This window comes from Primulina tabacum, chromosome 5 (assembly GCF_025594145.1).
Source record: "Primulina tabacum isolate GXHZ01 chromosome 5, ASM2559414v2, whole genome shotgun sequence".
Classification (NCBI taxonomy): Eukaryota; Viridiplantae; Streptophyta; class Magnoliopsida; order Lamiales; family Gesneriaceae; genus Primulina; species Primulina tabacum.
In genome coordinates, this window is record NC_134554.1 from 15977331 (window position 1) to 15991114 (window position 13784).

Here is a 13784-nt window from a genome sequence, read left to right on the forward strand (position 1 = left end):
CACTTTTTCTAGTTCAACAATTGGTTCAGGAAATTCTTGAACCCGAATCCGTGAGGATCCAATCTTCGTCCTCGTCTCATTTCAAAAATATTAATGAGACAAGATCGGAATTTTCGTACTAAAACTTATTAGTATCTATTATTATCATCAGTGATAATAATAATTATAATATTAAAATAGTATTATTTCATCATTAATATTATTTTCGGAACAAATTCGAAGATAATATCCTCATACTCGTATCGTACTATTTCGGAGATTTTAAAAAATTATCGAATACGAAAATATCGAAGATCTCCGTCCTCATTTCGAGTTTTTCGAACTACACAATCGAATTTGCTTTCAAATTGAATAGACTGAACTGCCCTAAAGTTTAACTGGAAAAAAAAAAAAAAAAAACTAAATTAGTTTTACCAAAATAATCAGTAAAAACTAAAATATGCATATAAAAGAGGAATTATTATTGTTCATTTTCCACACTTGGTCATGACTATAAATCAAAGACCATAAATCCCCGTGCATGGTTGTACTTAAGCGTCGCACTAACCCTACCAATAGTCCAATACCAAGAACATTGCGTCACTCAGCTCCACGTTGTGCAAGAGCTAGAAATTTATAACGTGGAAAACGAAATCAAACTCCAAATTAAAGAAGCCAAATAATTCTTTACCCTCATATTATAAAAATAAATATATACTAAAGTAAAGAAAAAAAGATACAACAGGAACTGGCAACCACCCCTCAAGCCTTCCTCATCTATCGCCTGCTGAGGCTTCCTCTAAACCTGCGGCAACAGCTATGACTGCATGGCTACTTGCAGTTTATGTATCCATACAACAGTCGTTCTTGCCCCCAGTGTATTTCTGAAACCGCATTGGCTATTTGCTGCGTTCTTCGCCATGTGTAAGCTTTGCAAAGGTTTCCATATGTAAGAGACAAGGTAATACGTAGAAGTTCAGATCAATCTTGTACTTCCAAGCATCGCCCATTCAATTTTCATTCTTTGCCTGTTTAAACAAGGGACAACACACAACATAAAAAGACAAGCATGTCGAAATCAATTCAAGCCTGAGATAAATGTCATCTAACTTGGTTAGCAAATAAATTGGTAGCGGAAGATGCAGATCAAGAGCTATACAAAGATCAGAAACAAAGCTTTTGGAAGGGAAGAACACGAGAATTAATAATGCTGTCCATGCAATTCACCGCTTTCCTCCTCTGCCTCTAAGCTCAGCTTTGGGCGTAAGTAACTGTTGCAGACGTTTTTAATGGTCGAAAAAAATGGATTTTGTATCAACAAAAAAACACAGAAGTGAATATGCCGTTGCTGGAAACATGGTCTGATAGATGAGAAGGCACCATTCCCACACATTATGTGTGGATCACACAATAGCTACTATCAAGATGATAGGTAGCAGTGATCTGAAGTCCAACAGAACTAAATATTCAAGATAGCTTCTGCACAAGGGTATGAGCTAAGTTTACCTGTTTTAAAGACAAACCTCAATCTACATCAAGGACAGAAGAATCCTAGGTTGGCAGCAAAAGAGCATCTATCATCAAGTGTTGAAACCATCGGAAAAAATGATGAATCATGCACTTGCCACATAACATTATGTAAACTGTAAAAGGAGGCTACTTCAATTGCAAAAATGGCTAATCAGGTAGAGATCACGGCATAATAAAAATAAATTTGCACTTTAGTAAAGCAACACAGTGCCAAATGAGAAGTGTATATATAAAATGCTCATGAAAGTATGGCATGGGTACATACCCGGACTATAACTAAAATTCTGAGCTTCAAACAGCACACAACTGTGGGACTTCATTTCACATGTCGATAAACCATCTTCAAGGGGAACACCAACCTCAGAGAAAAAAGCCTAGAAAAGGAAGTGCTGCATCAACCAAACGAACCCAAGACGCATTATCTAGAAGTGGTGGGAGAGCAACTTCCTCGGACTGATCAGCACTGTTGAAGGCAACAAACAAGTCACCATTTGGCTTTGGAAAAGCTGAAGTCGGTTTGCTTAACTTTGTGTCAACCTTCAAAGTCACAGCTACAAATTTGCATGATGGATCATCCCAATTTGGTGGAGAAAGTGGTATACATCATGTTAAATTAATCACATTGAATACCATGTATTATTTTACTAAAATATAAAATTTACCCGTAGATTATATTATATACTTCATCTTAATTACGAAATTTTTGTGCTTATAAGCATCAATCAACGAGATAGATTTGCATATCGAAATAAACTTTAAAGATAAAATAATCGACAAGATTTAGTATTAATTTTAGTTAAAGTAGTATGTTTTTTTATACTGTTCAGACAATTAACTAATTAATAATCAGTATATATATAATAAAATTCATTAATTCGATTCAAATATGATACTAATATTTTATTCATATGATTTCACGTTTATTTACTTACCAAATCTATTAATCTACTCTCATTACCTGGAAATTAGTTCATAATTAAAGCTGTTACATGTAAGTTTGAAGAGTGTAGACCTGCCAAGTCGAATCCCCGAGGCACTTATCAAGTAAGGCTTTGCTCCCAGTTTTAGCGACATTTCTTGCTACACCACTTAATGCACAGCGAACCTGAATAGGTAAATCCCAAATCATACACAAATATAACAAGGAACCAACACCACTAAGGGACAAGTCGAGATTAAAATAAAATAAATGATTCTCAACGAACTGCGGAGATGCAAATAGCAAAGCATTTATGCATTCATATGTATACACCTCCATAGAATAGTAGTCTTAGTCTTGATTTTGTTCTGACAGAGTGACTAAGTTTTTGAGTAATCTCTATGATACAAAAATTCACCAATATTCTTTATTTTTTTTTTCAAAGTTATCTTCTGAAGAAAAAATAACTTCCCACACATGACACAACCTTGAATCAAACAAACAGATGATTACACCCAGAGCATTTTATACACCGATTTCCTCAGTGCGGAAACAGTACATTTCACAGACTAATAATATTAAAAGAACTAGGACACGGATAACATCAAAAGCTGCAACATGGATATCAGTTTACACAGTATCGGTATACATACGATACCTTTCCAGGAGTGGTGGTCCTGGGATTTTGAGGCACAAAAGGGGTGGAATTTATGTCCAATACCATTCCTCCTATCACAACTGTCGGCAGAATAGTCAAAGGATGTTAGCTGCAGGAAAGTTCACGGAAATTTTCGGAGGAGAAAACGCGTCACACTGACAGGAAGTTCTATAAATAGAGCTCCACTTTCATTCTGAAATCATCCTTTCTTCGAGTTTTCTCTCATCTTATAAGCATTTGAGTGCTTAGTTCTATAATATTTGTGAGGTGTTTTGTTCTCCTGTATTAAGAGAGTGTGTGTTCTCTTTGGAAACACAGTGAGTGAATTGTACACCACAAAATATTATAGTGGAATTCTTTTCATCTTGCCTTTTTTACCCTAATAATTTTTAGGGGTTTTCAACGTAAATCTCGGTGTCCATTTTATTCTTTATTTTTCGGGTTTTATTATCTCAAATTCCGCACGTGGGACCAACAAGTGGTATCAGAGCCTTGGTTTAAAATTTCTTAAAATTCTGAGTATGCTCTGTGGTTGCAGCCTAGACTGATCTTCCACATCAGAAAAGATTTTTTGCTATTTTTTATTTAATGCGGGATTATTTTGTCCTCAGTCTACTAAAATTGTTGTAGGCATAATGGCGGGAAGGTACGAGATAGCAAAGTTCAACGGAAGCAATTTTATGCCGTGGAAAATAAAGATACAAGCAGTTTTAAGAAAGCAAAATTGCTTGGTGGCTATTGGAGATAGACCGGTGGAGATTATAGATGATGGAAAGTGGAACGAGATGAATGATAATGTTGTTGCCAATTTACACTTGGCTATAGCTGACGAAGTTCTGTCAAGTATTTCTGAGATAAAAACAGCCAAAGTTATCTGGGATACTCTGACAAAATGTACGAGGTCAAGTCGCTACACAACATGATTTTCCTAAAGAGAAGGCTTTATACTCTTCGGATGGCGGAATCCTCATCGATGACCGACTATATCAATACACTAAATACTCTATTTGCCCAACTTACTTCCATGGGGCATAAAATAGGGGAAAATGAACGTGCGAAGCTTCTACTTCAAAGTCTACCAGATTCATATGATCAACTTATCATCAACATAACCAACAATATTCTTATGGGCTTTCTAAGATTCGACGATGTCTTAACTGCGGTTCTCGGAGAATAAAGCCGGCGCAAGAATAAGGAAGATAGGTTGGTAACATCGAAGCAAGCAGAGGCTTTACCGATGATAAGAGAAAGATCTATGGACCGTGACTCCAGTGGGAGCCAAAGACGGGGTAGATCAGAGTCGAGAAGTAAGAAGAAAAATATTTACTGCTTTAAATGTGGCGGTAAAGGGCACTTCAAGAAAGAGTGTACGAGTATCGATAAAAGCTCTCAAGGAAATGCGGCCAGTACTTCAGGCAGTGGTGAAATATTATTCAGCGAAGCAGCAACTGTTGCAGAAGGCAGACACAAATTTTGTGACACATGGATTATGTATTCAGGAGTGACGTGGCACATGACGTCTCGGAGAGAATGGTTTGATCATTATGAACCAGTCTCAGGAGGATCTGTATTCATGGGAAATGATCATGCCTTGGAAATCGCTGGGTCGGTACTATCAAAATTAAAATATTTGATGGCACCATTCGCACCATACAGAAGGTACGACATGTGAAAGGACTGACGAAAAATCTTTTGTCCTTGGGGCAATTGGATGACATCGGGTGCAAAACTCGTATCGAGAACGGGATCATGAAAATTGTGAAGGGCGCGCTTGTGGTTATGAAGGCGGAAAAGGTTGCTGCAAATCTGTATGTACTTTTGGGAGAAACACACAAAGAGGCAGAACTAGCTGTTGCATCAATTGGTTCAGGAGAAGAATTAACAGTGTTATGGCATAGAAAGCTCGGACATATGTCAGAACGAGGGTTGAAAATTTTCTCAGAACGGAAGCTGCTGCCGGGACTTACAAAAGTGTCACTATCCTTTTGTGAGCACTGTGTTACCAGTAAACAACACATATTAAAGTTTGGCACTTCTACTGCCAGGAGCAAAAGCATATTGGAGCTGATTCATTCGGATGTTTGGCAAGCACCGGTTGTATCCCTAGGAGGAGCGAGATACTTTGTCTCGTTCATTGATGATTTCTCTAGGAGATGTTGGGTGTATCCAATCAAGAAGAAATCAGATGTTTTCCAGATCTTCAAAGATTTCAAAGCGCGGGTTGAACTTGATTCAGAAAAGAAAATCAAGTGTCTCAGGAATGACAATGAAGGAGAATATACCAGTGACGAATTTGATGCATATTGTCAACATGAGGGCATCAAAAGTCAATTCACGACGGCTTACACACCTCAACAGAATGGAGTGGCGGAGCGGATGAACAGGATCTTGTTGGACAGAACAAGAGCTATGTTGAGGACTGCAGGTCTAGAAAAGTCATTTTGGGCAGAAGCAGTCAAAACCGCTTGTTATATTATCAATCGTTCTCCTTCAGTGGCGATTGATCTGAAGACTCCGATGGAGATGTGGACCGGGAAACCGACAGATTATTCTCATTTGCATACATTTGGAAGTCCGGTGTACGTTCTGTACAATGAGCAAGAAAGATCGAAGTTGGATTCGAAATCCAGAAAATGTATCTTCTTGGGTTATGCTGATGGAGTAAAGGGGTTTCGCTTGTGGTATCCTACTGTTCACAAGCTTGTCATCAGAAGGGATGTTATCTTCGATGAAGATAAAGTAAAGGGAGACAAAGGCACACCGAATTCAGAAACTGCTATTTTTCAGGTGGAAAATAAGACGGACGAAGGTCAAGTTTCTTGTGAAGCAGTACCAGAGCACGAAGAACAAGAACATGTTGAGTCTGAGGTTTCTAATGTGAGGCAGTCAACTCGAGACAGAAGACCACCAGGTTGGCTTTCAGATTATGTCACTGAAAGTAACATTGCATATTGTCTATTATCAGAGGATGGTGAGCCATCGAGTTTCCACGAGGCTACTCAAAGCTCGAATGTATCTTTGTGGATGATAGCAATGCAAGAAGAGTTGGAGGCATTAAAAAGGAATAAAACTTGGGATCTTGTTACACTACCACCAGGGAGGAAAGCCATTGGAAACAGATGGGTCTATAAGATCAAGCGTGATGGCAATAACCAAGTGGAGCGGTATCGTGCTAGATTGGTGGTAAAAGGGTATGCTCAGAAAGAAGGCATTGACTTCAATGAGATATTTTCTCCTGTGGTTCGACTTACAACAGTCAGAGTAGTGTTGGTATTATGTGCGGTGTTTGACCTACATCTAGAACAGCTAGATGTGAAAACGGCATTTCTTCATGGAGATCTTGAAGAAGAAATCTATATGCTCCAGCCAGAAGGTTTTGCGGAAAAAGGTAAAGAGAACTTGGTTTGCAGGTTGAAGAAATCTTTGTACGGTCTCAAACAGGCGCCGAGGTGTTGGTACAAGAGATTTGATTCCTATATCATGAGCCTTGAATACAACAGATTGAGTGCAGACCCTTGTACGTATTTCAAGAGGTCTGGTGATGATTATATCATTTTGCTGTTGTATGTAGACGACATGTTGTTAGCAGACCCCAACAAAGATCAGGTCCAAGGATTGAAGACACAGTTGGCTAGGAAATTTGATATGAAGGACTTGGGACCAGCAAACAAGATTCTAGGGATGCAAGTTCACCGAGATAGAAGCAACAGAAAGATTTGGCTTTCCCAGAAAAATTATTTGAAGAAAATCTTGCAACACTTCAACATGCAAGATAATAAGCCAATTTCGACCCTTCTTCCTGTTAACTTCAAGTTATCCTCCGAGATGTGTCCTAGCAGTGAAGCAGGGAGGATGGAGATGTCTCGAGTACCATATGCATCAGCAGTGGGAAGTTTGATGTTCGCCATGATATGTACAAGACCGGACATTGCTCAAGCAGTGGGAGCAGTTAGTCGGTATATGGGAAATCCTGGACGAGAGCATTGGAGCATTGTTAAGAGGATCCTTAAATATATTAAGGGTACCTCGAATGCTGCATTATGTTATGAAGGATCGGATTTTACACTCAGGGGCTTTGTTGATTCAGATTATGCAGGTGATCCTGATAAAAGAAAATCTACTACTGGTTATGTGTTTACACTTGCAGGGGGAGCAGTAAGCTAGGATTCAAAACTGCAGACAGTTGTGGCGTTATCTACAATAGAGGCAGAATACATGGCAGCTACTCAAGGTTGCAAGGAGGCAATATGGATCAAAAGGTTATTGGAGGAGATCGGGCACAAACAAGAAAATGTTTCTTTGTTTTGTGACAGTCAGAGTGCCTTGCACATCGCAAGGAATCCAGCCTTTCATTCCAGGACGAAACACATTGGAGTACAATTTCATTTTGTGCGGCAAGTAGTAGAAGAAGGAGTGTGGATATGCAGAAGATCCATACAAAGGATAACATAGCTGATTTTCTGACCAAGCCAGCAAACACTGATAAGTTTGAGTGGTGTAGATCCTCAAGTGGCCTAGCGGAAATGTAAGGGAATGGCAAGATTGAAAGGATGTGTGGAGATGTGTTTGATTCTCAATCAAATCTCCAAGTGGGAGAAATGTCGGCAGAATAGTCAAAGGATGTTAGCTGCAGGAAAGTTCACGGAAATTTTCGGAGGAGAAAACGCGTTTTCACACTGACAGGAAGTTCTATAAATAGAGCTCCCCTTTTCATTCTGAAATCATCACTTCTTCGAGTTTTCTTTCATCTTATAAGCATTTGAGTGCTTAGTTCTATAATATTTGTGAGGTGTTTTGTTCTCTTTTATTAAGAGAGTGTGTGTTCTCTTTGAAAACACAGTGAGTAAGTTGTACACCACAAAATATTGCAGTGGAATTCTTTTCATCTTGCCCGTGGTTTTTACCCTGATAATATTTAGGAGTTTTCCACGTAAATCTAGGTGTCCATTTTATTCTTTATTTTTCGATTTTTATTATCTCAAATTCCGCCAACTGGCTCTGCTTCATCACCTAAAACTTTCCCCTTTTTATCCAATTCCTGGAATAAAATCGCGCAAACACAGCTACTGTATAATCAATCGAAAGCTTGTAAACTCATAACATCGAGAACAAGAGTTACTGATTCATATACGAAAAAACCCAGTAGGGAAACTCTACAAGAACTTACCATGTGAACGAATACTGTGATTGGATTCCCGTCTCTGAAATTTGATCAGCTGCGTGTCTGCTCTGTTTATGTATCGGGTAAAACGGAAAATTTGATGGATAATGTTATAGTTGGGCTTTTTCCCAGATTTTTTGGGCTAAGAAGTTTATAATGTTATTTGTTAATGGGCTAAACTTTGAAGGTTGGCCCGTGAAAAAGGATTTAAAATACCGGTTGCTTATTTTAATTATATATATAGAGGCAATGTTAACCTCGGCCCCTTGGATTTATTTTAAAATTTAAATTTTTTATATTTTGATAAATATTATTAAATTTGATTACATAAAAATAATAAATCTTATTAATAAATTATTAAAAATATTTATATAATGTTTAAAATTTTCAAATTTTAAAAATAAGATCTTTTGTCTCATGGTAGCTTGCTCCAGTCCCCTTACGAAACTTTTGTTACAAGCATAGATCCGAAGATTCTCAAATAGGAAAAAAACCAAAAGCTCTGCCCTCCCACTCTGTACTATCCAAGGGATGGAAGGACAGAGGCCTTTGGTATCCCTCTTCCAATCAAGAATTGGGACAATAATAGGTAATAATTTTGTAAAATTAGAGTTGAAAATAATTCAGCTAAACAAAATTGATCGAGCAGATCGATTTAATTTGAATATTAAAAGTAAAAAATTGAACATAATTAAAAATTTTGATTTATATACGGAATTAACCAAATTTTGGGAAAACGATTTTAAAAAATAGATTTAATAAAGGTAAGGATAAAAAATTGAACCTCAACTTTATTCGATTTAATCAATTTTTTAAAATAAATTAACTAAAGCCAAACTGAATACTTCGATTTGCCTTCTTTTTCTTTTTTTACCGCACGTGGGTGTGAAAGTGACCAAAATGCCATTATCAATTTGTCATACCACTGAGATAATTGTAAAACCTCCATTTTAAAAAATAATAAAATAATAATAATAAATACTTGAAAAATCAGTAATTAGAGACATTTCTTTATAAAAAATATTATATTTACAAGTATATGAATACAAAGACGCATATACTAATATGATACATTACAATTGTAGAATACGATACTTTTTTAATATATATAAATAAATAAATACTTGGGCCATATATTTAGAAATTTACAATCACAATATATATATTGCCAATGTTGTGAAAAAAAGTAAAAATTTATGGTAAAAAGTAAAAATCTCAAACTCTCAAAATTTACCAAACTACACACTTTATAATATTTTTCTCTCTACTCAATTGTGATTTTCTTCACAAATGAGATATCTATTTATAGGATATCTTTACAAATAATCCAAAAATAAAATACATCATTACCTACATCATCACACACTAATTTTCAATATTTACAACTCTTATTTTCAACATTCAAATATTCAACATTCAAATATTCAATACACTCATTTTAAATATATTTTTCAACACTCCCCCTTGTGATGATGATCATAATGATTGTCTTCATTACGTGTTTTTATACTGCCTCGTTAAAAACCTTACTAGGAAAAACCCATTGGGATAAAAACCATAGCAAGGGAAAAAGAGTGCAGTCAGTAAACTCCCCGTCATGTTGACACGAACAATTCTTCACAAATTTCGTAGATTGCGCATCCCAATATTATATATGTGCTTTCTGAATATTGACGTAGGAAGTGCCTTTGCGAAGAGATCTGATGAGTTTTCACTTGATTGAATGTGACGAACATCAATAAATTTATTCTTCTCAAGCTCCTTGGTGAATGCGAAGAACTTAGGAGGAATATGTTTAGTTCTGTCGCTTTTTATGTATCATTCTTTCATTTGAGCAACACATGCAGCATTATCTTCATATAGTATCACAGGCTTCTCGTCGAATGATAATCCGCATGAGATTTGGATATGTTGGGTCATTGATTTTAACCACACATTCACGACTTGCTTCATGTAGTGCAATAATCTCGGCATGATTTGATGAAGTTGTTACGAGCGTTTGTTTCTGTGAACGCCAAGAAATTGCAGTGCCTCCACGAGTCAAAACATATCCAGTTTGGGAACGTGCCTTGTGTGGATCAGATAAGTATCCAGCATCGGCATAACCAATTATACTTGGATTAGCATCTTTTGAATACAAAAGTCCCAAGTCTGTCGTTCTTCGTAGATAACGGAATATATGTTTAATTCCGTTCGAGTGTCTCTTTGTTGGATATGTGCTAAATCTTGCCAACAAATTTACGGCAAAAAATATATCAGGCCTTGTACAATTTGTAAGATACATAAGGACACCGATAGCACTTAGATATGGTACTTCTGGACCAAGAATATCTTCATCTTCTTCACATGGTCGGAATGGATCCTTTTCTATGTTTAATGATCTAACAACCATTGGAGTACTTAAAGGATTTGATTTATCCATATTAAAACGTTTAAGGATCTTTTCTGTATAATTTGTCTGGTGAACAAACATTCCACATTCTTTTTGTTCAATTTGTAAACCCAGACAATACTTGGTTTTTCCAAGATCCTTCATTTCAAATTCTTCCTTCAAGTATGACACAATTTCTTGAATTTCCTTATTCGTTCCAATGATGTTTAAATCATCAACATATACAGCAATAATTACGCATCCGGATGTTGTTTTCTTAATGAAAACACAAGGGCATATTGAATTATTTACATATCCCTTTTTCATCAAGTGATCACTTAGTCGATTATACCACATTCGACCTGATTGCTTTAACCCATATAATGATCTTTGTAATTTCACAGAATAACATTCCATGTGTTTTGAACTTTGTGCTTCAGGCATCTTAAATCTTTCAGGGATTTTCATATATATATTACTATCAAGTGATCCATATAAGTAAGCTGTAATAACATCCATAAGACGCATTTCTAAATTTTCAGATACCGCCAAGCTAATCAAATACCGAAACGTAATTGCATCCATCACGGGAGAATACGTTTCTTCATAATCAATTCCAGGCATTTGAGAAAAACGTTGTGCAACAAGTCGAGCTTTATATCTCACTATTTCATTTTTCTCATTTCGCTTTCGAATAAAAACCCATTTGTATCCAACAGGTTTTACACCTTCAGGTGTAAGGACTATAGGTCCAAAAACATTACGTTTATTTAGCGAATCCAATTCAACCTGGATGTCTTCTTTCCATTTTATCCAATCCTGCCGATTTTTACATTCACCAAAAGATTTTGGTTCATGATCTTCATTATCATTTATGACGTCGATTGCCACATTATAAGAAAATATATCATCAATTTCTTCTATATCTTTTCGGTTCCATATTTTTCCAGTATTAATGTAATTGATAGAGATTTCATGATTCTCGTCAGTTTGTGGTTCTGACAGAATATTTTCATCATCATGTGTTTCTTCAGGAACACCATTCTCTATTTTGTGATCATCATGTGTTTCTTCAGGAACATCATTCTTTATTTTGTGATCATCGTGTTTCTCTATAAATTTTCTTTTTCGAGGATTTTTATCCTTGGAACCGACTGGCCTTCCACGCTTCAGGCGTTTAATGACATTATGAGTATCTTCAATTTGTTTCTTTGGAATTTCAATTCGAGCAGGGGCATTTGCAGCATGTATATATGATTTAGTTACCCTTTTTGTGTCAGCAAATGCATCTGGTATTTGATTGGCTATTCTTTGCAAGTGTACAATTTGTTGTACATCTTTTTCACATTGTTTTGTTCTTGGATCCAGATGTAACAATGATGATACATGCCATGTAATTTTCTTTTCGGTATGTTTCTGTTCTCCCCCTAACATTGAGAAGATTTCCTCATTAAAATGACAATCAGCAAAACGTGCTGTGAACACGTCGCCTGTCTGAGGTTCAAGATATCGAATGATTGATGGACTATCATAACCGATATAAATTCCAACCTTTCTTTGAGGTCTCATTTTCTTTCGTTGCGGTGGTACAATAGGCACATACACCATACATCCAAAAATTCTCAGATGAGAAATGTCTGGTTCTTTACCAAATGCAAGCTGCAATGGGGAGTATTTATGATATGCACTTGGTCTGGTGCGAATTAATGAAGCAGCGTAAAATTGCATGTCCCCATATAGAAATAGGGAGCTTTGTTTTCATAATCATTGGTCTAACAATCATTTGCAGACGTTTAATCAATGATTCAGCCAATCCATTCTGTGTATGTACATGAGCAACAGGATGTTCAACAATGATTCCCATAGACATACAATAATCATTGAAAGTTTGGGAAGTAAATTCACCAGCATTATCAAGTCTAATTTTCTTGATTGTATAATCGGGAAATTGATTCCTCAATTTTATTATTTGAGCAAGTAATCTTGCAAATGCAACATTTCGAGTTGACAATAAACATACATGTGACCATCTGCTGGAGGCATCAATCAATACCATAAAGTATCTGAATGGTCCACATGGTGGATGGATTGGTCCACAAATATCACCCTGAATATGTTCAAGAAACATTGATGATTCAGTTTGGATTTTGGCTGGTGATGGTCTTATAATAAGTTTTCCAAGAGAACATGCTTTACATTGAAACTTATTATTCTGAAAGATCTTCTGGTCTTTCAGCGGATGGCCATGTGTATTTTCTATAATTCTTCGCATCATTGTTGAACCAGGATGTCCCAATCGATCATGCCAATTGGTTAATATTGAAGAATTATCAACTACCATGTTTGATTCAATCGGACTTATATGTGTATAATGCAATCCAGTAGGGAGCATTGGTAGTTTTTCAATCACATATTTCTTTCCTGATTTATATGTGATAAGACACATATATTTCTTATTCCCTTCATTCATTGTTTGAGTATCATACCCATGAGAACATATATCATTAAAACTCAACAAATTTCTTTTCGATTGTGGTGAATATAAAGCATCATTGATAAAAATTTTTGTACCATTAGGTAACAAAAATTGTGCTTTACCACATTCTTTAATCAAGTCTACAGGACCTGATATTGTATTCACCGTTGTTTTTGTTGGTTTTAGTTCCAAGAAATATCTTTTATCTCGGAGGATAGTGTGCGTTGTACCACTATCGGGTATGCAAACTTCAGCTTTGCTCATAGTATTTTCCATATTTCAACTTCAAAAAATATATGCAATGAAATAAAATTACTGACAATAAAATGCAAAAATATAGCACACAATAAAACATTATCATATGGGTACATAAAATATTTTACATATTTATTCCACCAGCAAATTGATCATTGCCTGAGAAATCAATCAGAAAATCTCCAGCATCAAAATGAGTTGAATCACTCAAAGGTTCACTTTGTTCAGTGAAGTTGGTCTCCTTTTTTTTCCCCTTTAATGATTCTTTATAAAGTTTACAAAGATGCTCAGGGGCTCGACAAATACGGGACCAATGTCCTGGAATACCACATCTGAAACAAGAACTTTCATATCTTTTTGAGTGATTCTCATTAACACTCATATTTTCATGATGCCTTTTCTGTGGATGGTTTGGGACGTTCTTTTGAGATGAGT

The 13784-nt window shown here is 36.1% G+C and overlaps 1 protein-coding gene across 8 annotated transcripts; it reads right to left on the minus strand.

Moving 5' to 3' along the window:
• Nucleotides 1–408: 408 nt before the first annotated feature.
• LOC142547054 (pseudouridine kinase-like) lies at nucleotides 409–8396 on the minus strand. Of its 8 annotated transcripts, none has more exons than XR_012820580.1 (7): nucleotides 8254–8385; nucleotides 8080–8124; nucleotides 3087–3166; nucleotides 1775–2614; nucleotides 1486–1622; nucleotides 720–1007; nucleotides 409–605 (listed from the first exon to the last, which is right to left on the minus strand). XR_012820580.1 is itself a non-coding variant. In XM_075655124.1 (7 exons), the coding sequence occupies exons 1-5, from the start codon at nucleotides 8254–8256 to the stop codon at nucleotides 1967–1969; spliced, it is 228 nt and encodes a 75-aa protein (XP_075511239.1). In that variant the 5' UTR covers nucleotides 8257–8393; the 3' UTR covers nucleotides 409–1007; nucleotides 1486–1622; nucleotides 1775–1966. The 8 variants fall into 8 exon arrangements, 1 of the variants encoding a protein (XP_075511239.1); XM_075655124.1 differs by having other exon boundaries at nucleotides 409–1007; nucleotides 1775–1972; nucleotides 2522–2614; ... (1 more) ...; nucleotides 8076–8124; nucleotides 8254–8393; XR_012820582.1 differs by having other exon boundaries at nucleotides 409–1007; nucleotides 1486–1530; nucleotides 8254–8389.
• Between the last annotated feature and the right edge of the window lie 5388 nt (nucleotides 8397–13784).